This window comes from Molothrus ater, chromosome 13 (genome assembly GCF_012460135.2).
Source record: "Molothrus ater isolate BHLD 08-10-18 breed brown headed cowbird chromosome 13, BPBGC_Mater_1.1, whole genome shotgun sequence".
Lineage (NCBI taxonomy): Eukaryota > Metazoa > Chordata > Aves > Passeriformes > Icteridae > Molothrus > Molothrus ater.
The window spans coordinates 20,087,100-20,112,657 of NC_050490.2; the positions used below are offsets into that span (position 1 = coordinate 20,087,100).

Consider the following 25,558-nt stretch of genomic DNA (forward strand, 5'->3'; position numbering starts at 1 on the left):
AAACTATCACAAACCCCGGTTCACCCTGAGATAGAATAGATTTATTAGCAAGAGGTAATCAGGAAACATATATTTTTACAAAAAAAATGGAAATATCTTTTTTTTTTTTCCCAAACAAGCTGTAAGTTGAAATAGTTTTAGGGCTTGAAAGAGAATTCCCATACCACGAGGTATTGCTTACAGCAAGTGTTGTGTGAGTGGAGCATGCCTGCCACTGCCGGGGAACCGTGTCAGGGACTGTACAATGTAAAAAACCCAGGAACTATTCACAGAATAAGCACTACATTACTATATCCTGCTAGCGGGTGGTTAGCCAGGATTACAGTAGATGTAATAAAAACACTCGTCATCTCTAACTCTACGTCATGGTACTCAGAGTGGGCACAAGGGCACGGATCTACAGCATATCCACAGGAGCCGGATGCAGCGAGGAGAGGCGAGGGGATGCTTCCATCTTCCCAGCTTCGGGGGCACCAGGGCAGCAGCCAGGGCCCCCCGTGCCCGGCCAGCACCAGGGTGGCACACACACAGAGGGCAGCTCACACCGAGGGACAACCTTTAATGCGCTCCCTTCTCCCACCTTACAGAGTTGGGATGCAACCGCCAGCACTGCCCGAGCGAGAGCCGCTCTGTGCTGCCCCAGAGCCCTGCGGGGACACGGGGCTCACCTGCCCCACAGGGACTCACCTGCCCCGCGGGGACACAGGGCTCATCTGGCCCATAGGTCTCACCTGCCCCATGGGGCCACAGGGCTCACCTGGCCCATAGGTCTCACCTGCCCGACCACCAGCCCCCCAAGAGGAACAAATGACAAAAGTAACATCATGGAAAAGAGCCCGGGACTCCAGCGAAGTGTCGGCGCGTTAAACCGTGACGGGGCGGGGAATCCTACGCGAGCGCGGCGCGGCGGGGCCGGGGCCGGGGCCGGGGAAGCACAGACGGGGGTCGCTCCAGGGCGCCCGTGGAGCGGGGCTATGTACAGCGAGAGTCCGGCGGCCGCGCCGCTCACGAAGGCAGCTTGGGCTCTATCCGCAGAGAAGCTTCGTACAGGGACTCCTCGTCCATCACACCCGACTGGTCCAGCAGGTACTGCGTCACCTGGGGACGGAGCGGGCCGTGAGCGGGCCGGGAGGGACACAGCCCGACACCCGGGCACCCAAACCCTGCCACAGCGGGGGCTGAGAGCTGCCAGCTCGTCTCATGCTGGGGGCAGCACAGGGCGGAGGGCGGCTGGTGCTGGCAGCGGGGCAGCAGGGCACGCTCTGCCCTGGGAGGGCGTGCTGCCCTACACCGCTGCTTCCTAGCGTGGCCAGGTGCAGCCCTGAGCACTCCGGGGCTGTCCGTCGGTGCTGCCCTCTGCAGCAACTCCTCTGCTGCAGCTGCCTGGGGACCACGGGGGAGTCTGCTGGAGCCCCCACAGCCTCCCTCCATCCCCTGACCCCTCCATCAGACTCCAGCAGGGAGCTGCCGGGTACTGAAGGCTTGGATGCTGTGCTGGAAGAGGGAGATGAGGGGCACAGCCTGCCCAAGGCTCTGGGGACAGGGCTGTACCTTCGGCTGGTGCTCGATCTTGTAGGAGGTTTGCTGGAACTGGCGGATCTCCCTTATGATGTGTGAGATCTGTGCAGGGGTAAAACACAGGAGGTGCTCATGGCTCAGCCATCACCCAGAGAACCTGTCCCAGTGCCCAGGAGGGCAGGGGCACCCAGCACAGCACAATGCAGAGGCCTTTTTGTCTCTTCCAGGCACTGGGAACAACCCCAGGTGTGTGCTGGGGACACATGTGGCCTCCTGGTGCTGTGCAGGTGAAGGCTGAGGGGACGCAGACCTGGCCACAGCCACATCAGCCCAGCCCAGCCCCTGGAGCACTCACCATCCTCATTTTGGAGAAGTTCACCAGGCCATCCTCGGTGTAGTTGGGGGTGCCCTCCTCGATGAACGCCAGGTCCGTCAGGTACATGCCCAGGTAGGGGACACACGGGGGGTCACAACTTCAGGAGTGAACCAGAGAGGAATGAGGAGTAAAACTCCCTCACTTTGCAGCTTGCGGCAGGGGAGAAGGGGACAGCTCTGCAGCCAGCAGAGGTGGAAGGATTCTCTCTAATATAGGAGAGCTCTCCCAGGGAAGGCTCCTGGTGTCCTGGGCCCCATCCCCATCAGCACAGCAGGACAGGCAGGACCTGTGGCTGTGCCCCTCACAAAGCCATGGGAGATGAGCAGGAGATGAGCTGGGGGCAGCTTTGACAGCACAGAGGGTCAGGAAGACCTTTAGAAGCTTCCATGGGCAACCTGGTCTAGTGGAAGGGGACCCTGCCCACGGAGAGGAATGGAACAAGATGAGTTTTAGGGTCCCTTCCAACCTAAACCATTCTGGGATTTAGTGATTCTGTGATAGTGATGGGGAAAATTGTTCTCTGGTGCCTGGCAGTGATTTTTCCCTTTGCAGTTCCTTTTATTCCCATTTTTCCTCACGCTGCCCAAAGGAGCAGCTTAGTCCTGGGGATCGCTGCCAGGCACTGTGCTGGCTCCACAGGGCAGCCTTCAGTGCAGGCTCTGAACACCCCTGGGAGCAGAGCTCAGCTCCCCCCACCCTGCAGCCCCCAGGAGCAGCCCTGGGGGAGGAGGAGAAGCACCACTCACTCACTTTTTCAGTGCCTCCCTCAGGTTCTTGAACCTGCCCTCCGACGACACCAGCTTCTGGAGCTTATCAATCAGAGCCTTGGTCTGCAAGAAACCAGAGTGCTGCTGGCAGGGGCCCTGGAAGAGCCCCCGCTCCCTGTGGCTGGGGCGCAGCCTGCAGAGCCACAGGGGCACTTCCAGCCCACCCCAGCAGCTGTTTCTGCACCTCCACAGGTGCAGTGTGCCCTGGCCGTCACACCTGGCTGCAGGTGAGCAAGCTGTGCACTTGCTGCCTCCCCCTGCTCCCACCTCCGCCCTCGCCTGTTTTCATTCACAGGTTTGTCATTTTATAGCAAAAACAACTGCTCCTGGCTGGTGGGAGCCCACAGTGGTGCCAGCTCAGAGAGGTTTAACTGCACCTCTGCCTTGCAGGGTGGGGACAGTGTCTTCTCACAGGTAACAAGTGACAGGACAAGGGGAAAGGAGTTGTGCCAGGAGAGGTTTAGATTGAATACTGGGAAAAGTTCTTAATGGCTGTCCAGCCCTGGCACAGCTGTCTAGGGCGGTGGTGGAGTCCGTGGAGGGATTTAACAGATATGTGGATGTAGCACTTGGGGACAGGGGTTACCGGTGGCCTTGGCAGTGCCGAGGGAACAGCTGGACTTGCACGGTCTCAGAGAGCTTTTCTAACCCAAACAATTCCATGAGTAAACCTAACTCCAAGGCAGGTCTGCGTGTCCACCCACCACCTCCCTCCTGAGAACAACCTGAAACCCCTCTGCCCATTTTCTAACTCTTTTTGAACGTGTCTCCCCTGCCCCAACACCCCCAGCAAGCCCAGCTCCCCGGAGGGGCCGGCCCTACCTGCTTGGAGACTTTGAGCCACGTTTTCTTGAGGCGGAAGATGGCACTGCGGTTGAGGGAGGAGGTGATCTCCAGCACGGCGTTGTAGTTGTGCAGGCAGCGGCAGATGTCGGCCACCGCCACCCACTTCTCGATGGCGCTGGCGCGCGCCGCGATCTCCTCATTGCGGATGATCTCCGAGGCGATCAGGTTGCTGACCTTGGGGAGACACGGCCCCAGCCTGGCCTTCAGCGTGGCTTTGGGCACCCCAGCCTCACAGCAGGGCGAGATCTCCCTGTGCTGCTGCAGCCCCGCCAGCAGCACTGCAGCAGGACTGGCTCCACCTGCACCGAGCCCCGTGGGGCAGGCAGAGCCCGTGGGGCAGGCAGGGCTGTGGGGCAGGGACAGCCCGTGGGACAGGCAGGGCCATGGGGCAGGCAGGGCTGTGGGGCAGGGACAGCCCGTGGGACAGGCAGGGTCATGGGGCAGGCAGGGCTGTGGGGCAGGCAGGGCCCATGGGGCAGGGACAGCCCGTGGGGCAGAGGCAGGGCCTGTGGGGCAGGCAGGGCCCGTGGGACAGAGGCAGGGCTGTGGGGCAGGCAGGGCCCATGGGGCAGGCAGGGCCGTGGGACGGAGGCAGGGCTGTGGGGCAGGCAGGGCCATGGGACAGGCAGGGCCATGGGGCAGGCAGGGCCATGGGGCAGGCAGGGCCCATGGGACAGGCAGGGCCATGGGGCAGGCAGGGCCCGTGGGGCAGAGGCAGGGCTGTGGGGCAGGCAGGGCCCATGGGACAGGCAGGGCCATGGGGCAGGCAGGGCCCGTGGGGCAGGCAGGGCCCGTGGGGCAGGCAGGGCCGTGGGACAGAGGCAGGGCCCATGGGACAGGCAGGGCCCATGGGACAGGCAGGGCTGTGGGACAGGCAGGGCTGTGGGACAGAGGCAGGGCCTATGGGGCAGGCAGGGCCATGGTGCAGGCAGGGCTGTGGGACAGGCAGGGCCGTGGGGCAGGCAGGGCTGTGGGGCAGGCAGGGCCATGGGGCAGGCAGGGCCGTGGGACAGGCAGGGCCGTGGGGCAGAGGCAGGGCCCATGGGGCAGGCAGGGCCGTGGGACAGGCAGGGCCCGTGGGGCAGAGGCAGAGCTGTGGGACAGGCAGGGCCCGTGGGGCAGGCAGGGCTGTGGGGCAGGCAGGGCTGTGGGACAGAGGCAGGGCCTATGGGACAGGTAGGGCCGTGGGACAGGCAGGGCTGTGGGGCAGGTGACCTTCCCTCACCCCAGCCCTGGGGAGGGGGCTGAGCTGCCTCCCCCATGCCCATCGCCCTGTGCCCTGCAGCGGCACCTACATCATTGAAGTGCTTTGTGTTCTTCATGATGTATGGAGTCCTCTCATTCTTCTCCAGCTTCATCCAGCCTTGCCCAAAGAATTCCCTGCAAACCACAGTGCTCAGGTCAACTATTATTGACCAGTTTTGTGGGATGTCCAAGCCCTGCAAGCTCCACTGCATCCATACAGGATGGAGATCCTGAGGTCTTTGCCCCCAGACTGCTGGAAAGGGACCATGGATGTGGCTGGACTGTGATGGTTGTGGGAAGGTCTTCCTGAGCTGATTACCTTGGGACATCCCATAAAAGCAGAGAAGCCACCGGGCTCCAAATCTGCCCTTGAACCAAGTCTGGGCTACTTTCAAAGCCCAGGAAGGCTTTGCAGTGTCTGGGGTCAGCTCAGCCAGGCTGCCCATGGGGCCCTGGCTGACCAGAGCCCCCTTTCCTGACCCACGGGGATCACTCACTCATATGGAATCTTCTTAAAGACCAGGTGGTCCAGCAGCGTCAGCTGTTCTGCGATCTCCAGGGCTGAATGGTTCTCAAAGGGCTCTGCTTTGACCCCCTCGGCCTGTGGGATGGAGAACAGTGGGGCTCAGCAGGCAGGAGCTCAGTGAGAACCCCACGCAGCAAGGACACAGACCCAAAGCCAAGGCAGGCTCTCAGGCCAAAGGCTTTTCCCCAGCAGAGCCGGGTGTGGTGCTCCAGAGGCACCCCAGCCCACACCGTGCTCCTGCCAGCCTTGAGAACCCCGGGGATTTAACTATGCAGCCTTTTGGCTGTTTAATTAGCAAAGCACCCAGGATCCCAGCTGGAGCACCGCTGCCCCTGCTCAGGAGGGCAAGATGGGTCTGCCAAGGGATTTCCAGGAAAGCAGGGGAGCAGGGATGGGCCCTGTGCCACTGCCTGGCTCTGGCCAAGCAGCACTGCAGCACAGCAGGGCTCAGGGTGCCCCCACAGCCAAAGCCTGAGGTGCAGACTGCATGGAGTCACTGGTGACTGTCCTCAAACCATCACAGAGACATGGTCACTGAGACCAGTCCTTGGGCTTAGCTCAGGACCACCCAACACCCCCACAAACAGTGCTTGGATGGGGCTGGTGCCACTCCCTGCAACACCTCCACCCTGCTGCCTTCAGGGAAAAGATAAGCCACCAAAAACAACAAACCCCACTGGCATTCCGCCCAAATAAACCCCAAACTGCCCTGGTGACACAGGAGAACCCCCCAAGATCAACACACATGCACAAGAGCACAGCACAAGGCAAGAGCCCCTTGCACAATCCCTTGGGACAGGGGTTGGGAAAGCTCCAGCAAACAACACAGACCCCTGCTCATGATGTGCACCCCAAACCCCAGGGCACCCTCACATCCCAGCACCCTTTGACTGCAGGTGCTGCTGCCCAGCCTGAGGGGCAGAGCAAAGCCCTCAGGGCTCTTCTGTCCTCTCCTCTTCAGAGGAAGTTTCCAGAACATGCAGTTATGGGCAACAGCCCAAACAAAGCCCAGGAGGGAGTGCCCCCCTCCAGAAGCCACCAGCAGAGCCAGGGGACAGAGTCGTGGGTGTTTCAGGTGCTCCAGGCCAGTTTCAAGTGGCTCTTGTGTTCTGGGAACAGGTTTGGTTGGGTTTTTTCCAGTGCAGAAGGGCAGCAAGTGCTGTGCAGCCACCCTGCACCCTCTATCCATGCACATTGCCCGGGCTCTCTTTCCAGGGAGCAGCAGTGATCCTGGCTGAGCCAGAGCCCCTCACTTGGAACTGGAACGGGTTTGGGGACACAGAGGACACGATGGGAGCCCCTGGGGCACAGGCAGCAGCAGGCAGGTGTCTCCGTGCCCTCTCCAGCCATTCTGCCGACTGCAGGGGGAATAATGTGCCCGAGGGCTGGCTGGTGCTGCCTCTGCCCTAACAGATCCAGCTGTGCTCACAGCTGGCCCCTCCCTAGAAAGCCTTTCCTGCTTTGCAGCTGCAGCCCTGGCACTGGCCTTGGAGACTCACTCTGCCCTGAGTGAGCACCTGGACCTTTGGCTGCTCCCCTTCCACCACCCCAAGGCAGCAGGGGCAGGCAGGCAGGCAGGCAGGGAGGGAGGGAGGGAGGGAAGGAGTGTTTACCATCTGCACCACCTCCTCCAGGGTTATCTGGTTGTCTCCTGGATCCTCCTGCGTCAAGGTCCTGTGGCACAGAAAGAGAGGATTTCTGCAGCTGGGAGAGCACCAGACCCACACGGCTCCAGCAGGGCAGCATGGCTGCAACACTCAGCCTGTGTTTCAGGAGACCCCCTCAGTGCCATTTCTCATTTTACAGAGAAAAGCATTCCTTAGCCGAGGCCACCTGGCCCCACAAGTGTCAGGCCTGCTGCAAGACAGCGTGGGGTGGGCACACCCTGAGTGCCAGCACAGCCCTGCCCAGCACAGCCCTGGGAGCCATGGTGCCACACCAGGACCCAACAGCAGCAGGGCCAGCACCCTCTGGGCTCAGCACTGAACCTCAGCAGGGCACCAAGGGGGTCACACCCACCCTGCCCCGAGGCTGAGAGCAGCCAGCCTCCTCCTCATCTTCCTCCCTGGCTGCTCCCAGCCCCAGCACAGTCCCTGCTGTGCCTGCTGTGCTCCCGGGTGAGAGCAGGAGCAACCAGCAGCTGGCAGTGCCAGGACAAGCCTGACACAAAACCTCCAGCCCCTCACCTGATGATGTTGGCAGCTGCCTTCCTCTCCTGTGTCAGGAGCTCAGGGTCGTGGATCACCTCCTCCAGGAAGCCAATCACCCGGAACTTCAGCTCCTCGTTGGTCTCAAAGTCCTGCCAAGGCCAGCACAGCCTGGGGTTAATTACTGTGCTGGAGTGACCCTGATGCAGCAGAGCTGCCTCCTTCCCAGCTGGGCAAGGGGCTGCCTCTTCCCAGCACAATCCCAGCACGGGAGGGCAGCAGGCTCACTCAGTTCCATTGCATCAGCATCACCAGCCTGGGAGAGCTGTGACTTCCCAGTGAGAACCAGTATAGCACTGCTGCCACTGCCCCGTCACCAGTGCAGGAGGGACAGGACAGCAGGGACAGCTCCCAGTGCCCGAGCCCTGACCTCATCCTGAGCATCCCAATGGGCACCAAACCCAGAGACTCCCCTTGCTCTGCACCCAGCCGTGGGTGCTGGCAGGCCCAGCTCCCCTCCTCTGCACCCCAGCTGTGCAAGCACTGGATGTGCCCCCTGTTCCCTGCCGGGGACCCCAGCCCCCTGCTCCTCGCCATCTACACTGCTTCATCAGACCCTCCGTGCCAGATTGCCTTCTCAGCAATGCTGGCTGAGCTGCCCAGCACGCAGGCAGGCAGGAGGGAGAGGGGGAAGGCGGCGCTGCCCACCTGGGAGTGCTTGGACACCCAGTGCCGCAGCACGTTCAGCACGCGGTTGGTGGCGGCTCTGCGGATCACAAACTCCTTGTCCCCGTTCCGCTGGTCCGTCGGGAACCCTGAAACTGCCAGGGGCCCTCAGCACGGCACAGCCCCTCAGGGAGGCCCCTCTGGGGCTGCCAGAGGAGCGCCCCCTCCCTGAGCTGCTGTGTCAGCAGGCAGGGGGACACCCTGGGGCCTGCACAGCCCTTGGGCAGTGCCATGCCCAGACCCCAGGGCACGGCCTGGAGCAGGCTCTGGGGGCTCTGGGGGCTCCGGGCTCCCCCAGCCCAGAGTGTGCCTGCAGGGAGACCCCTCAGGTGGCTTCCAGAGGCAGTCCCTGGGGCAGGTACCTGCACTGGCCAGGGACATCCTGCGGTACTTCTCCTTGGTGGGAGTGCCCTCGTTGGCCCCCGCCGTGGCGATGGCGAAGGCAGAGGTGGCAGACAGGGCGCTGCGGGTGCTGTCCAGGTCCCGGCAGGACGTCATCACCATGCCATTGTTGTAGGAAAACAGCGAGAAATCTGCCGGAGAAAAATCCAACACCCCGGTGGGCAGCACTGCTGCCAGACTGGGCCCCACACGTGCCAGCCCCCCGAGACACGGGCACCCCCCAGACCTCACTCGTTACCTGATGAATTTTTGCACTTGATGGACTTGGGAGTCGTTGGAGATTTCGTTGGGGAAGCTTCAGCTTCTGCTTCATCGCTGTGGTTGGGATCTGTGTCCGACTCTTCCCTGACAGACACCTCTGAGCCTGTGAGGACAGGGAACCCCTTTACACCCGCTCCACGCAAACACAGCCACCTTTTAGTTCTTCCCAATTTTCCTCAAGTCTGGCCCATTCCAGCTTGGGATGCAGCCACCATGTAGGGGAAAGGTACAGAGTTCTGCTGTTTCTGTGGGATACTTTGGAACAGGTTTTTTCCTTGAGGTGGGGGGGTTGGGTGGATTTTTGGTTTTGTTATTAAAGATTACTGAGGTTTCAGGAGGCAGGAGCTCTCTGTGCATGCACCTAAACCAGCCCCTGTGTGCCAGATCCCAAAGCCACAGGGACTCACTCTGCTTGCCCGGCAGGGACTCCTCTTGCTTCTCCGAGGCCGCTTCTCCCTCGTCGGGGATCTTGTTGGGATAGCCACTGGACACGTACAGCTTGTTGATGTCCAGCGTGGTCTTGCTGAAGGGGGCCATGGAGGAGTAGACGCCGGCGTAGCCGTTGGAGGAGCAGCTGAGCGCGGCCAGGTCGAGCGCCTTGCCGCCGGTGATGATGGGGATGTTGAGGGACAGCTTCCTGCGCCGGCTGGGCGACGACGACTTGCTCAGCGACAGCGGCGGCGGCGACGAGAACTTGCGGTTGGCCCGGGGCGACTTGGGGGGCTCCCCGTAGAGCAGCTTGTTGTTCTGGCTGTTTGCAAACAGGAGCTCCAGGGACCTGGCAGGGACAGGGAGAGGCTGAGCTGGCACTCGCCCTGCCCAGAAGGTGGTGGGGATCCCTCTGTGGCACTGGGACCCCAGGGCATCCCCCAGACACAGCAGCAGAGCCAACGTGAGCCCCACCACCCCATGGGCAGCACTGGGACCCCAGGGCATCCCCCAGACATAGCAGCAGAGCCAATGTGAGCCCCACCACCCCATGGGCAGCACTGAGACACCAGGGTGTGCCCCCAGACACAGCAGCAGAGCCAACGTGAGCCCCTCCACCCCATGGGCAGCACTGGGACACCAGGGTGTGCCCCCAGACACAGCAGCAGAGCCAACTCCACCCTGTGGGCAGCCCCTGGCCCTCCCAGGACTGGGGACACCCGCAGAGCTTGGATTCATCTCCGTCCCCTGTTTGGGGGTAGCTCAGCTCACGGGCAGCAGTGACAGTCCCAGGGTGGCAGCAGGGACAGGACAGGTCCCTGGCAGCACTGCAGCCTCACCGTGCAGGGATGGCACTGATGGGCTTCTTGTAGATGGTGATGAGCTTGTCGAGCACGACGAGGGCGGTGGTGAAGACGCGGTAGGAGTGCAGGAAGGTGTTGAGGAAGTCAATGCTCAGGAAGCGCAGGTCCGTCAGCCTCTCCAGCAGCCGCTCCACGCTGGCATAGCGGATCTGCAGGACCTTGCAGGAATTCATCGTTTTACTGAACCTAATGTCAACATCATCACAATACAAGCTGGCATCAGACCTGCAGAGAAACGAGATTTCTGTGGTTCCAGCCTGGAACGAAACCAAGAGACCATGGGAAGCAGTGCAGGAAGGAGCCCTGTTCATACGGGGTGTCCCCATGGAAAACACAGGTGGGAATGCACCCAGGGGAAAACCCAAAACTCCACACCCTGGAATGGGCTCCTGGAATGGGTGGAGTGCTCAGCAGGCAGAGGGATGTGGACGGGCCATCCCCAGATGGACACAAGCCAAGCCCCCTCCCCTGCCTGGCAGCAGGGAACAGGGCAGGAACTCCCTGTGCTGCCCCATTCCCCCGGCTGGGAACAGCCCCCCTTGTCCCACACATGTCCCAGCACAGCCTCTGCACCCCAGGACCTACAGGGAGGACAGCCCCCAGCCCCTCCCTTCTGGCACTTTTACCCCCTCTTTACTACTGTTCTTTTTCTCTGAACTCTCCCCCTTGGCATCCCCACCTCCCCAGCACACACAAATCCCTCAGCAGCTGACCACCACACTGGGACAGCCCACGGAGCACACGGGTGAGGCCCCAGGGAGGTCCCAGTGCTCCTGAGGCTCCTGGCAGCGCTGGGCTGCTGCAGGAGCTGCGTCCTGCCCCTGCACACTCACTTGATCATCTGGGGCACGGTGACCTTGGAGTTCTCCTCGAAGGCGTTCATCATCAGCCCGTTGCAGCGGATGTTGTCCACGCACTGGAGAGACACGGGCGGCAGGTGGAGGAGCTCAGGGCTTGGCTTTCCCCAGAGCAGCCACATCCCTGCTCCCTGCAGGTCCCCACACCCCAAGGGCACCAGGAAAGCTCCCGGGGTGCAAACCTAGGCTCAGGGCAGCGGCGGGGCCATGGGCACACAGCAACCCCCCTGTTACCTGCCTGCCCAAACCGATGCCACGGCCCAGCAGGGACCCCTGGCAGCTCCTCGTGCTGAGAGCTCCACACCCCTCCCTGCTGGGTCCTACCTGGCTGATGTCACTGGTCCATGCAGCCTTCTCCTGCCTGGACGAGGCCACCAGGATAACGGTGAAAGATGAGGAATCTTTCGGCTCCACCACGATTTTGAAGTCAAGGTGGTCAATGTCTTGTCCTGATGTTTTGGCTTTGGAAGAGAAAAACCCCACACAGTGATTGGGAAAGCCTTTCCCATTCCCTCTCTCCCAGCCAGGTTTCAAGGAGGGTTTATTCAGGTTTTTGTGGGTTGTTGGCTGCCCCAGGAAGGTCAGGTCTGTCTAACTGTAGGTCTGCTTGGTTCACAGTAAATAATTAATCTAACTAAACCTCAGCTGTGGATTCATTGACTGTGCTGGCACCTGGATCTGACCCACTCACCACGCACACCCAGGCACCTCCCCAGCACCTACCATCCTCGTCGGTGCTCTCGGGCTCCTCCACCAGTGTGCAGTCGATGAGGGAGATCACCCCGTTCTGCAGGGGACAAAGGGGGCTCAGCCCTGCCAGCCTGGGCCTGGGCATCCCCTGGCCCCCCAGCTCAGCCCCCACCAGGCCGGGAGCCAGGGTTCAGCAGTGGGACCCCCCCCAGGGGCTCCTCCATCCTTGTCCCCCACCCCAGGGCTGGGGACAGGTCCGTGTCCCCAGGGGACAGCCCAGGGGAGGGGGACACACACACAGCCCCGGCTTTCACTGGGAAAAAAGGTCTGTGCCTGCTGGGATCTCTGGGTTTTCCTTGTCAAATTGATCAACTAATTTGTTTATAAATTACTTAATAGGAGCTTTAAATTTAATTTTCCCAAAGTCTGTTGTTGCAATTATCAGCTCTTTGCCACGGACTGTAATTCTTCAAACTGATAATTTAATGCCAGTAACAAGCAATTTCTGTAAGATTCTTGCTCAATTAACTGCCAAACTTCCCCAAATAAACATGGGAATCCAGGGAGCAACCAGAGGAGCTGGGAGCACTACAGACAGCCCGGCTGTGATTCCAGCTTCTTCCAGAACAGACTGTCAGTGTTTCTGCCACAAACCAGGGTGAATTCTTTTATCAAGATCGTGTAGTTTCTCATCTCCCCCATGACTCAGCTCTGACAAAGACCACGTGAAATAAATCCAGGTGGCCACAGGCTCCCAGCCCAGCATCCCTGGGGCTGTGCCAGGGGAGGCCAAGGCAGTCCTGGACCCCTCTGGCACCAGCTGGGGCCACAGCAGGGCCACCCTGTGCTGTCCCCCCACGGGCAGGGAGCAGCAGCAGCCCCGGCCCCTCACCTTGGTGAGGTGCAGCTTGCCCCCAGAGCCGCGGGTGCAGATGATGAGGTGCTTGGAGAAGAGGAAGCACTGGCGCTCGCCCTCCTTGCGGAGCGACAGCGAGCCCAGCCGGCCCCGCGTGATCTTCCCTTTCTCTGACATGGGCACCTGGATCAGGGAGCCTGTGGGGACAGGGTGTCAGCCCCGCATGGCACAGCCCCCCAGTGTGCCCCCAGCCCCGTGTGATCTTCCCTTTCTCTGACATGGCACCTGGATCAGGGAGCCTGCGGGGACAGGGTGTCAGCCCTGCATGGCACAGCCCCCATGTGCCCCCAGCCCCGTGTGATCTTCCCTTTCTCTGACATGGGCACCTGGATCAGGGAGCCTGTGGGGACACGGTGTCAACCCTGCATGGCACAGCCCCCAGTGTGCCCCCGGAGCCAGGGCTGCCCCCAGCCCCAGCCCAGCCCCGTGTGATCTTCCCTTTCTCTGACATGGGCATCTGGATCAGGGAGCCTGCAGGGACACAGTGTCAGCCCCTCATGGCACAGCCCCCCAGTGTGCCCCCAGCCCCGTGTGATCTTCCCTTTCTCTGACATGGGCACCTGGATCAGGGAGCCTGCGGGGACAGCGTCAGCCCTGCATGGCACAGCCCCCATGTGCCCCCAGCCCTGTGAGATCTTCCCTTTCTCTGACATGGGCACCTGGATCAGGGAGCCTGCAGGGACACAGTGTCAGCCCCGCATGGCACAGCCCCCAGTGTGCCCCCAGCCCCAGCCCACCCTGCACCCCCAGCCCACTCCGGGACCAGAGCTCAGCCTGGTCCTGCTGCCTGCCCTGTGGGGCACCAGCAACAGCCAAGGTGCACCTTCCGTGCCCTGATGGGGAAAGGGTAGGGACAAAACCACCCAAAAGTGCCAGAACTGCCTGAACTGATGTGCCTCTGATCAGTGAAAACTCAGAACTGATTTATATTTTTAAATTTCACAGGCCACCAGTGCACACAGGACAGGGCCACAGGGCTCACGTTCACCACAGAGGGGAGGGACGCTGGCACTGGCACAGACCTTGTCTGACGAAGGTCTGGCTGGTGTCCAGCAGGATCTCACAGCCCTCGATGATCATCCTCTCTATTGCCAGGTTTTTCCGAATGTTTTCAGTCTCACTCACTTCATCGTGCATTATCCTGAAGGATGGAGAGGAGAAAATCACAGCCGGGGTGGGATCTGCACAAGTTTTCCCTTTGGACACATGGTGGGGCTGCACCAGGTAAAACCAAAACTGAAGGAATGTCAAGGGAATTGCAGCAGGATCCACCCAGACAGAGCCAGGAGCTCCAGAGGTGACCTGTACATCTGCCCAGGCTGTGCCTCCAGGCTGATAAATACTGAAATGGGAGTGCTTGGAAATCACAAAATTCAGATTCAGGGCAGACAGATCCCCCCCCTCACCAGCCCTCTCTGATATCCCTGCTCCTTGAGGAGTGGGAAAAGGGATGGAAATTCTTTACAGAACTTAAAGTGTGTAAGTGGGTCTGGCACCAACATCCAGAACACTCCAGAACAGTCCACGGGCTGGGGAGGAAGAGGATAAAAAGCAGGGAATTATGGCCAATTCCCAAGTGCTCATGTGGAGATCTTGGAGGCCCTTGGTGCCTTCCCACAGGGCAGCCCCACCAGCCCTGAACAGAGGGCAGAACCAGACACTCGGAGCCATCCCAGTCCTGCAAAGCCCTCATTTCATCATCCAGAAGCCCTGGGAAACACTGCCCCTGGCCAGGGGCACCCAGGGGCCGTCCCACAGCCCAGGGATGGATCAGCAGCTCTCACCTGGACAGCTCTTCCAGCTTGGACTTGGCATAATCCAGGCTGTTCCTCTCCACGTGCTCGTGGGGCGTGTGGGCCAGCAGCTCGTGCAGGGTCAGGATGTACCTGGGGATCTGCAGCACGAGGGAGAGAGCCGAGGTCAGCGGGGGCGCAGGGGACAGCAGGGGCCCACCCTGGGCTGCTCCTGCTGTGCCTGGGGACACCCTGGCCAGGGACACCCTGGCCTGAGCAGTCCAAAGCTCCTTGTGCCAAAGCTGAATGAAGAGGGGGCACAACGTGGGGCTGTGCCCGGGACCCTGCTGGTCCCTGTCCCAGTCCCAGAGGTGTGGGACAACTGGGGAGCCAGCAGCACTCAGAGTCCCCCCCCAGAGATGGCCCAAGCAGGCCCAGGAGCTGTGTGGGACCACCAGGGTGCAGCCCAGGCCACCCTGCCCCAGGCTCTGCCCACCACCATCCACTGCCAGCTGTGGGCATGGGGTGTGCACTGCCCCTCCCACCTCCCCGAGCCCCCCGGGGCCAGCCCTGGCTGCAGGGCTCACCTGGAACATGGGGTAGGTGAGGAAGGTCTCCAGGGTCCTCTCCTCGCAGTCAGGCTTGGCCTCGTAGTGCTTGAGCAGCTTGTCGAAGTCGCGGTTCTGCTTGCAGTGCGCCAGGATCTGCAGGCTGTACTGGTGGTTGCGCACAAACTCCTGGTAGATGTTCAGCATGGGCAGCAGGATGTCAAACAGGTCGGCTGCAGGCAGAGCAGGGGCGTGGGTGGGCTGCTCCAGCCCCTCCTGGGACCCAGCACAGGCCTGAGCCCAGAGCAGCCCTGGGGTGTCCTGCTCCTCGTGCCCCCACCTCTGCCCTGAGCCCCAGCACAGCCCATCCTGCTCCTTGTGCCCCCAGCTCTGCCCCTGAGCCCCAGCACAGCCCATCCTGCTCCTCGTGCCCCCAGCTCTGCCCCTGAGCCCCAGCACAGCCCATCCTGCTCCTCGTGCCCCCAGCTCTGCCCCTGAGCCCAGAGCAGCCCCTGAGCCCCAGCACAGCCCCTGAGCCCCAGCACAGCCCATCCTGCTCCTCGTGCCCCCAGCTCTGCCCCTGTGTCCAGAGCAGCCCATCCTGCTCCTTGTGCCCCCCAGCTCTGCTGAGCTCAGGAGGGGCTGATGGGACACAGTGATGCTCTCCAGCATCAGCCCCCCTGTGCATGGTCCAGCCCCACCTCCCAGCAGAACCAGGAATGCCAGAATTTGGTCACTCTGGGGTTTTACTGACGTGACCAAGCCAGGACATGGTGTGCAGTGTGTTTTGCTGCTGGTTGGCAAATGCCTGTGGAGCTGCAGAAGGAGCAGCAGCAGCAGCAGCAGCAGCAGGAGGAGGGGGCAGCAGCACTCACCCAGCACCAGCGTGGGCCAGCTGGAGATCCGTGCCTTCAGGCCTTGGTAGAAAATTTGGTGCAAAAACATGATTGTTTCACTGGAAGAGGAACCAAGAGAGGACTAAGCCAAACCAAGAACAGAACAGATGAACGAGAGGTAAATAAGGAGGAATTAGACAAATTCCCCCTTTTGCTGCTGGGGGCAGCTGCTCGAGGCAGTGCAGAGGGTGCCTGGAGGCACAGGGGGGAATGATGGAGCTGCAGACTCCCAGCACCAGGGAATGGTGCAGCTGCAGACTCCCAGCACCAGGGAATGGTGCAGCTGCACACTCCCAGCGCCAGGGAATGATGGAGCTGCACACTCCCAGCACCAGGGAATGATGCAGCTGCAGACTCCCAGCGCCAGGAAATGATGGAGCTGCACACTCCCAGCGCCAGGGAATGATGGAGCTGCACACTCCCAGCGCCAGGGAATGATGGAGATGCACACTCCCAGCACCAGGGAATGATGCAGCTGCACACTCCCAGCACCAGGGAATGATGCAGCTGCAGACTCCCAGTGCCAGGAAATGATGGAGCTGCACACTCCCAGTGCCAGGGAATGATGGAGCTGCACACTCCCAGCACCAGGGAATGATGCAGCTGCAGACTCCCAGCGCCAGGAAATGATGGAGCTGCACGCTCCCAGTGCCAGGGAATGGTGCAGCTGCAGACTCCCAGCACCAGGGAATGATGCAGCTGCAGACTCCCAGTGCCAGGGAATGGTGCAGCTGCACACTCCCAGCACCAGGGAATGATGGAGCTGCACACTCCCAGTGCCAGGGAATGATGGAGCTGCACACTCCCAGCGCCACGGAGGGCAGCGGGTCTGCAGAGCTGCCGGGACCCCACGGAGCTGCCAGGGCCCAGGACAGAGCTCACCTGTTGAGGAAAATGCTGCTGACGTCGTCGTGGGTGATGGGCGGCTTCTTGGAGCTGGCGGCCATGCGCAGCGGCCGCAGGAAGTTGTTGACCAGGATGTGGAGCTGCTGGACGTACTCGGCCTCGGCCTCCAGCATGCTGAACACCACCTGGTTCCTCTTGCGCATGCTGTCGGCATGGGGGGACCTGATGTAGTCCTGGATGATGGTCTTCCACTTCCTGCGGCACAGCCAGCCCCGCAGGAAGCTCTGCACCTGGGGGAGCAGGGCTGGGGGTCAGGGACGGGGCTGGGGGCCAGGCAGGGACCCTCACTCAACACGGTGAGGTGCCTGGCTCTGTACCCAGGTGTGTGCGCTGCTGCCTCTTCCTGGAGCTGCTCTGAACCCTCCAGGCTGGGGATCCAAGGGCTCATCCAAACTCCTAGCACAGGCTGCCCACAGCAGCCGTGGCTGCCCCATCCCTGAAGTCGTCAGGGGAAGGTTGGATGGGGCCTGGAGCAGCCTGGGACAGTGGGAGGTGTGCCAGCCCATGACAGGGGGTGGAAGGAGATGAGGTTTCAGATCCCTCCCTGGTGTAGCCGGGCACCTGCAGCACGTCCTGCTCTGTGCCCAGGCTCCCGCCGCAGGACAGGGGGTGCCCAGGGCCGGGCTGTTGCTCCCTGGGGGAATGCTGCCAGGGCGATGGCTTTTCCCCAGCCACAATAAAAGCTGTGACAGCCATGGGAACAGAAGTCAGAGGGGTTGGAGGTGCAGGAGCCAGCACTGGCTGGGAAGCCTGTGCTCCCAGCAATGCTGGGAGTGCCCTGCCAACAGATGGGCTCCCGCCTGGGCAGAACACACTTTCCTCCTAAAACCCTGCTGACAGAAGCACTGGCTCAGACACCTCCTTCAGCCCCCAGGGAGCACGTCTGTGCCTGCTGGCCCCCAGTGCCAGCCCTCACCACCACCCACCTTCTTGATCTTCTTGATGTCACTGTCATCGTCGCTGGGCGCGCTGCTCTGGCTGGCCTGGATGCGCTCATGGTCCTTGAGCAGGGACGCAATCTGTGGGCACAGGGGTGAGTGAGCAGGGGCCCCGCACTGCCTGGGGCTGGGGGCATCCCAGGGTATCCCAGGGGCTGGGGGCATCCCAGGGTATCCCAGGGGCTGAGCACATCCCAGGACCCGAGGGCATCCCGGGCTGCCCCCGTGCCAGCGTGAGCCTCTGGGTTAATGACAGACACAGGCACACCTTGTGCTGGGTCTGTCCTAATGGCCATCACAGAGCCACAGAGTGTTTCAGGCTGGAAAAGCCCTCTGAGATCATCAAGCCCACCCGATCACAACACTGCCACTAACCCACCATTGTCCCTGAGTGCCACATCCACACAGTTTTTCATTCCCTCCATGGGTGGGGAACCAATCAGTGGATGAAGCAGGTGAAGAAAGGTGGCAGAGCTGTCAGGGCTGCTCAAGCTGTCACTGACTCCTCAGTACCTCTGAACCCCATCAGGACCTGCACCTGGAAATCCTCATGGGTGCCCAGTCCAAACCCCATCCCTGCTTCCCAAAAAAGCCTTCACAGCAACTCAGTAAACACAGCTCGGGGAGAAAATGGCAGAAAAATCCTGAGCATTTGGACCCCAAGATGTGCAGGCGGGGAGCAGCCCCCAGGCGCTCCCTCCCGCGTGGGATCAGAGCCATCAGCTCCCGCCTTGGGTTTCACTGTTTCTCCCTGTGCTTTCTCTCCCTCCTCTGCTCATCGCCTGTCCCGGCCCCCACGGCCAAAACCACTTGGAAAGTGACAGGAAAAGGCAAGAAACAGCACATGTGCCATCCAGAACGTGGGAAATTGGGAAAATGTGATCTGGATTTGGATTTAGAATTTGAAAGAAACAACTTGGAAAGAGGACTTTCCTGGGGGGGTGGGGAGGGGGAAGCTGTCCCATTTTGGACAGAAAGGAGGAAAAAAGATGGAGTTTGGACTGGTGGAAAAAGCAGGAACACACCAGAGCTGGTGGCCACAGGCTCATGGTCACTGATCCAGCTTCTACACATCTGTTTCACCCCATTTCATTATATGGATCAGATGTTAGAGGTGATTTTAGAGCTTGTTGCACGCCCCAGCACATGGTCAGGGATTGTTATTGATCTACACATTTGAACCCAAAAATTCAAAATGTAAGGAAAAGCCCACCATGGGGACAGGTAAAACCACCCCCGCTGCCTCCTCAGACGCCCCTTCTGGGGCGATGTTGGGGTTCTGAGAGATTTGGGGTCAAGGTCCCAGCCCTGCCAGCTCACTCCTGGCTGCCCCCACCCCACAGCCACTGCCCGAAGCCGTGCCAGGCACGAGGAGAGCCTGGCAGCAGCACAGGGTACCCCACACTCGCTGTCCCCACTGCCCGCCCGGGGCAGCAGGGCCAGCACCCACCGTGGGCAGAGCCCGGGCAGTGAGGGGGCCCAGTGCTGCAGGCAGCACGGGATGGCCAGGAAACAGGGGGCACCCATTGCCAGGAGCATCCCCCCGCTGCCAGGCATCTCCTGAGCCTCCTCCTCCTCCTCCAGGTGCCCCGGGGACACGCGTGTCCCTCCCTCGGCCCCGCCTGCTGAGTCACCTGAGCACCTCGCTGCTGTCTGCCGGACCCAGCCTCGTGTCACCCTTCCCACCCCGAGCCCCAGGGAGGGAATCGCCGCCGGGACAGGCAGGGGCTCCCGGGGCTGACCCCGCAGGAGCAGCAGCTCAGGGGCACATCAGGGAGCACAGGGAGCACAGGGAGCACAGCGATCCCAGGGAGCACCCGGTGCCCTCTGCAGGGAGCAGAGCCATCCCCGGGATCCAGAGGCACCCGGTGCCCTCTGCAGGGATCAGGAGCACCCGGTGCCCTGTGCAGGGAGCACAGCGATCCCCGGGATTCAGAGGCACCCGGTGCCCTCTGCAGGGAGCACAGCGATCCCAGGGAGCACCCGGTGCCCTCTGCAGGGAGCACAGGGATCACAGCCATCCCCGGGATCCAGAGGCACCCGGTGCCCTCTGCAGGGAGCACAGCGATCCCTGGGATCCAGAGGCACCCGGTGCCCTCTGCAGGGATCAGGAGCACCCGGTGCCCTCTGTAGGGATCACAGCGATCCCCGGGATCCGGGAGCACCCGGTGCCCTGTGCAGGGAGCACAGCGATCCCCGGGATCCAGAGGCACCCGGTGCCCTCTGCAGGGATCACAGCCATCCCCGGGATCCGGGAGCACCCGGTGCCCTCTGCAGGGAGCACAGGGAGCACAGCGATCCCCAGGATCCGGGAGCACCCGGTGCCCTGTGCCCCGCTCGGGTGAGCCCCAGTGCAGCGCTGCCCCAGCTCCGGGACCCCGGCAGCAGAGGGACCTGGAGCTGCTGGGTGGCTCCAGAGGGGACATGGAGAGGGCAGGGTGGGACAGGGCCTGGGGGATCCCTTCCAAGCCCTGGCCTTCTGGGACACAGTCACTGCTTCCCTCTCCCACCAGAGGCAAGCCCTGGCTCCCCAGTGCTCCTGGCTGGAGTGGAGTGAACCCTTCCGTGTTCCAGCAGCTTCCGGGGCTCCTCCCGAGCCCCCACAGGCTCAGTGCTGGGGGCACAGCCACAGCCCCTCCTGCCAGGAGAATCCCCAAGGGAAGTGCTGCCCTGGCCCTGTGTCGCTAAAAGAAGCAGAAGCCCCCGCAGTGACACCCTGCCCAGGCGGGGATGGCACCCGTCCCCCACGGTCACCCCGAGCGTCAGTGCAGCCGCGGGCGCTTCACCTCGGCCTTGAGGCGCTCGATCTCGATCTCCCCGTCCTCGATCTGCTGCCGGAGTTGCTTGGCAACAGTCTTCTCGGTCTCCACGATCTGCAGGAGATGGAGGTACTTCTGCATCAGCGCCTCGTGCTCCGTCGCCAGGTTCCTGTAGCTGCAGCAGACACGGCCGTGAGCATCCCTGCCCCGGAGCCTGCCCTGCGGGCCCCAGCCCCGGGATGGGGCTCGGGCTCCTCCCTGCTCCTCCCTGCTCACAGCCCGGCAGGGCAGCAAGCCTGGGGGCAGCTCCTGCAGCTGGGAGTGCTGCTGCTCCCAAAGGGCCCCGCGGGCAGGGCACGGGCTCCCGCAAGGGGCAAACAGAAAGGACAAACGTTAATGAAACCACAGGAGTCAAAAAGGACCCCCAAACAGCCGTGGCCAAACCTCTGTGACCTGCCACGTTCCAGGAGTTTTAGAAGGACACGTGTGGCACAAGCTCCTACCAGGCCCTGCTCCTGGCAGGGGCTGCAGATAATGGTGTTTGTCCATTCCCTGCTCCGGGCAGGGGCTGCAGATAATGGTGTTTCTTTCTCCCATTCCCTGCTCCTGCCAGGGGCTGCAGGGGCTGGTGTTTGTCCATTCCCTGCTCCTGCCAGGGGCTGCAGGGGAGGGTGTTTGTCCATTCCCTGCTCCGGGCAGGGGCTGCAGGGGCTGGTGTTTGTTTGTCCATTCCCTGCTCCTGCCAGGGGCTGCAGATAATGGTGTTTCTTTCTCCCGTTCCCTGCTCCGGGCAGGGGCTGCAGGGGCTGGTGTTTGTTTGTCCATTCCCTGCTCCGGGCAGGGGCTGCAGGGGCTGGTGTTTGTTTGTCCATTCCCTGCTCCGGGCAGGGGCTGCAGGGGCTGGTGTTTGTTTGCTCCTGGCAGGGGATGGAGTTTCTCCCATTCCCTGCACACAGCTCCCACCTGCTCCCACACCTCACCTCCTTCCCCAGAGGCACCTGCACTGTGCTGGCTCCTGGCTGCTCTCTGTGGCAGCTGGGCTGTGCCAGCGCTGCCAGGGCACAGACAGGAGCCTGGACAATCCCTATCCTCACCAGGTTTGCCGTCCCTTCCCCTCTGGCTCTCAGCCTGAGGGTGAGTCCCTCTGGCTGCAGGCTGGGACAGGCAGTGCCAGCCTGCCAGGGGGGCTGGTGCCATGGGACTGGCATGGGGACAGGCTACAACAACTGATCACAGCCCCCCCTCAGCAGCAGGGGCGCAGAGGTGTCCTGCTCTCCCTGCTGGCAGTGTCCAGCTCACCCTGATCCCCAGCCACCCTCAGCACGGCGTCACCCTGGCCCCCACCCACAGGGCACACCTGGCGTGAGCTATGGCTGCCACCCACTCGTCGCAGTCCTTGGCATCCTCGGTCCTCAGCTCCAGGGTCTTCTGGTTCTCATGGTTGAAGTTAACCGTGAAGTAGTGCTGTGGGGAGAGCACAGGAGGCACGGTGACAGTCTGCACAGGGGTCATGGGCACAGCGACACCGCACACAGGGGGCACAGTCACACCCTGCACAAGGGACATGGTCACACCCTGCGTTGGGGTCACAGTCATACTCTGCACAGGGGTCACACCCCACACAGGGGGCACAGTCACACCCCACACAGGGGGCACAGTCACACCCCACACAGGGGGCACAGTCACACCCTGCATTGGGGTCATAGTCATACCCTGCACAGGGGCCACACCCCATACAGGGGACACAGTCACACCCCACGCAGGGGTCACAGTGTCAGTCACACACCACACAGGGGACACGGTCACACCCCACACAGGGGACATGGTCACACCCCGCACAGGGCTGGCAGAAAGCGTTTCCTCACCCACCTGACTTCCTGACCCACCCCAGGCTGCATCATTGAAAATAAACAGCTTTGATGTTTTTCTTATCCCAAAGATGAAATCTTTATCCCAAAGATGCAGCTTTGGGAACACCAGGAGCCCGGCCACGATGTGCCCTCAGCACAGCCATGCCACTGGCGAGGGAGATTGGAGGGGAAATCCTGCTGGGCAAAGCCCCAGCTCCAGGAAAATCCACCAAACCCACCCAAGGCCGGGGCACTGCAGTCCTGAATGCACGGACCCGCCTGGAGCCACCCTCACCTGGGGAGCGGGCACAGGAGCAAGGATGCTGAGCTGCGCCTGCATCCCTGCCCGCAGTTCATGATGGCCTTAGAGGGATTTTCCATGCCCAGGGCTCCCTTGGCCGAGCTCCCTCCTGCCTGCAGCGCGGCCCGTGTGGCCCCTCGGAGCCCGCCCGGAGGTGGCGGCGGGCACAGCCGGGTCCCCGTGTCCCCTCCCCGGGCCCGGGGGGTGGCCGCGGTGCGGGGCTATTTTTAGCCTCCCTTGACATTTCCCGTGTTTGTGCTGATTGTGTGCGGTGCCGCCGCCGCCGGGTTTGTGCCGCTGCTCTGCTTCCCTGCAGTCTCCAAGGAAACAGGTACCACGCTGCAGTGCCAGATACTGCCCGGAATAACTGGGCTAAACCAAACCCACTGGAACGGGCTCATCCTGACATCATCTGCTCCTCTGCTGGGCTTCGCCGGGGACCTGAATTCACAGGTAAAACCTGCCTCAAACCCGAGGAGCACAGCCTGGGCAGCCCCTGTGTGTGCCATGAAAACACCCATGGGCTCCACAACGCTCTTCCCCTCCTGTCCCCGGCAGGCCCAGGGGTGCTGGGGACAAGGACCCCCAGACAGCACAGCAGGATGATGGGGAGACAGGGCACAGACAGAGCCCCAGCCCGTGCCCACCCAGGGCTCAGGGCTTGGGGGCACCCTCAGAGCTCACCCAGCCCCTCTGGGCTCAGGGGGCACCCTCGGAGCTCACCCAGCCCCTCTGGGCTCAGGGGGCACCCTCAGAGCTCACCCAGCCCCTCTGGGCTCAGGGGGCACCCTCAGAGCTCACCCAGACCCTCTGGGCTCAGGGGGCACCCTCAGAGCTCACCAAGCCCCTCTGGGCTCAGGGGGCACCCTCGGAGCTCACCCAGCCCCTCCAGGTCCAGCAGAGGAGGAGAGGGGGCCAGGAGCCCACGCTGCCCATGGGCACAGCAGGGCCCTCCTCCAGAAACAGCTTTCACCTTTGGGCAGCAGCTGCAGGGCCCTGGGGAATGCAGCTCCCTCACTTCTGCCATGGATCCTCCAAGTGCAGGATCCTTTACTGCTGATCCTGTGGGCCAGCTTTCTCCTTAGAGAGCCTTCCCCAATGTCAAACACCATCATCCATCACCCACCCCAGTGTCAGACACCACCGTCCATTGCCCACCCCAGGGTCAGACACCACCGTCCATTGCCCACCCCAGGGTCAGACACCACCGTCCATTGCCCACCCCAGGGTCAGACACCACCATCCATTGCCCACCCCTTCCACTGCCTTGCTCAGGTGCCCAGAGGTCCGGGGCTGCCTGCAGGACGCCTCTGGGGCTGCGGCAGCTCCCCAGCCTTTGCATCCCACCCCCTTTCCCTCCCTCCCACTCCCAAAGGCTTTTACTGGCAAAGAGGCAGCTCCGAGGGAAAACTCACCAAAACCCTGAGATCCCTATGGGGGTGTTCTGTGCCCCAGCTTTACACCCACCTGACATCCCTTCCCTCGCAACTGCATCAAGAGGAGCTCATCAGGTTGGCAAGGCTGGAAATGCCCCCCTAAACACCAGGAGGAATGGGGGAGCCCCTTCGAGGCCCTGGTGCCCCGGGAGGTGCAGGAACAAGAGCCCAGCGTGCCCATTCCCTCTCCAGGACCGAGCACCAACAGCTGAGCGGGACTGAGCCCCCTGGGACTGGAAACACGGGGAGACACTTCCAGGAGCCCCTAGACTGGTCCCTGCCTGGCAGGAGATAGCGAGCCCTGGGCTGTCCTTGTCGGACACCCCAGGGTGCCGTGGGGATGGCACGGTGCCCTCTGTGCTGCGGTGGGAGAGGGCACCCCCTGAGACCCCTGCATCCACAGCACAGCCTGGGCTGGAGCACCCTCACCTCCCCAGCACCCTGGGAAAGCCTCAGGGCCTGTCCCAGGTGAAACAAGGGGTGCAGAGCCCAGGAACTGGGGCAGGCACCTGGAGCAGGTGCCCACCTGCCCCACTGCCTCTGCCCCCTTCACCCACTCCCACACACCAGCAGCTGGCACTGGGATCCAGCTCGGAGGGCTCTGCCAGAGGCAGGTCCCAGCTGCTGCAGCAGGGCCCATGGGAGCTGGGAGCCCCCAGGGCAGGGCCCATGGGAGCTGGGAGCCCCCAGGGCAGGGCCCATGGGAGCTGGGAGCCCCCAGGGCAGGGCCCATGGGAGCTGGGAGCCCCCAGGGCAGGGCCCATGGGAGCTGGGAGCCCCCAGGGCAGGGCTGTGGCCAGGGCTGCTCTGTCCCCAGCCCGGCTCCTGCAGGCACACACCCCCTCCATGTGCTGCTCCCGTTTATCCCCACACAATTCCCAGGAAGTGCAGCGTGCTGGGAAGGAGGAAGTTATTTTATATTTGAATAATAAAACTCCCACCACCTTTTATCTCCGCCTAAAAGATGATCCCTCCCTGCCATCGCAGTGACACACGGCACCAACAGCCCGGGAGCGCTTCCCGGCACTCGCTGCCTCCTGAGCTTCAGAACCACGGACAGGGCCCGACCCACGGACGGGGCCAGACCCACGGATGGAACCAGACCCACGGATGGAACCAGACCCACGGACGGGGCCAGACCCACGGACAGGGCCAGACCCACGGACGGGGCCAGACCCACGGATGGAACCAGACCCACGGACGGGGCCAGACGCACGGATGGAACCAGACCAATGGACAGGGCCAGACCCACGGGCAGGGCCAGACCCACGGATGGAACGAGACCCACGGATGGAACGAGACCCACGGATGGAACCAGAACCACGGACGGAACCAGCACAGGACCAGCCACTGCACTGGGAGTCGCCGTGTGAGCCCCAGCTGCCCCCGGCCCCAGCCCAGCGTCCCTGGGGCAGTCTGTGCTGCCCGGGGCAGGGCAGAGCTGCCCACAGCGTCACTGGGCTTCTCCTTGCACCCGCTTTTTGTTCACTTCTCACCCCAACAACCCCAGCCCCAGGGCCGGACCCCCCTCATCCCAACCCCTCGCTCTGCTCTCCAGAATGAGCAGATTTGGCTCCTGGAGGATCCCTCCTTGTGGGGTTTTCCGTCCTGCCCGTTTCCAT

General features: G+C 62.2%; 1 protein-coding gene across 2 annotated transcripts in view; it reads right to left on the bottom strand.

The window, feature by feature from the left end:
• Window positions 1-19: 19 nt before the first annotated feature.
• The window catches only part of RASGRF1 (Ras protein specific guanine nucleotide releasing factor 1), a 30,998-nt gene continuing 5,459 nt past the window's right edge, over window positions 20-25,558 (bottom strand). Inside the window, exons 2-27 of one of the 2 annotated variants that reach the window (XM_036390026.2) lie at window positions 21,707-21,813; window positions 20,377-20,524; window positions 17,579-17,671; window positions 16,629-16,882; window positions 15,726-15,805; window positions 14,890-15,083; window positions 14,354-14,463; window positions 13,592-13,710; window positions 12,546-12,706; window positions 11,687-11,750; window positions 11,288-11,424; window positions 10,940-11,022; window positions 10,083-10,292; window positions 9,222-9,592; window positions 8,792-8,917; window positions 8,514-8,684; window positions 8,134-8,246; window positions 7,465-7,577; window positions 6,892-6,952; window positions 5,250-5,353; window positions 4,803-4,887; window positions 3,484-3,681; window positions 2,645-2,724; window positions 1,874-1,991; window positions 1,552-1,620; window positions 20-1,098 (exon numbers count right to left, since the gene is read on the bottom strand). In XM_036390026.2, the coding sequence (XP_036245919.1) occupies window positions 1,006-1,098; window positions 1,552-1,620; window positions 1,874-1,991; window positions 2,645-2,724; window positions 3,484-3,681; window positions 4,803-4,887; window positions 5,250-5,353; window positions 6,892-6,952; window positions 7,465-7,577; window positions 8,134-8,246; window positions 8,514-8,684; window positions 8,792-8,917; window positions 9,222-9,592; window positions 10,083-10,292; window positions 10,940-11,022; window positions 11,288-11,424; window positions 11,687-11,750; window positions 12,546-12,706; window positions 13,592-13,710; window positions 14,354-14,463; window positions 14,890-15,083; window positions 15,726-15,805; window positions 16,629-16,882; window positions 17,579-17,671; window positions 20,377-20,524; window positions 21,707-21,813 (3,462 nt within the window). In that variant the 3' untranslated portion in view covers window positions 20-1,005. Of the gene's footprint in view, window positions 1,099-1,551; window positions 1,621-1,873; window positions 1,992-2,644; window positions 2,725-3,483; window positions 3,682-4,802; window positions 4,888-5,249; window positions 5,354-6,891; window positions 6,953-7,464; window positions 7,578-8,133; window positions 8,247-8,513; window positions 8,685-8,791; window positions 8,918-9,221; window positions 9,593-10,082; window positions 10,332-10,939; window positions 11,023-11,287; window positions 11,425-11,686; window positions 11,751-12,545; window positions 12,707-13,591; window positions 13,711-14,353; window positions 14,464-14,889; window positions 15,084-15,725; window positions 15,806-16,628; window positions 16,883-17,578; window positions 17,672-20,376; window positions 20,525-21,706; window positions 21,814-25,558 lie in introns of both variants that reach the window. The other variant, XM_036390025.2, reaches the window with a different exon arrangement.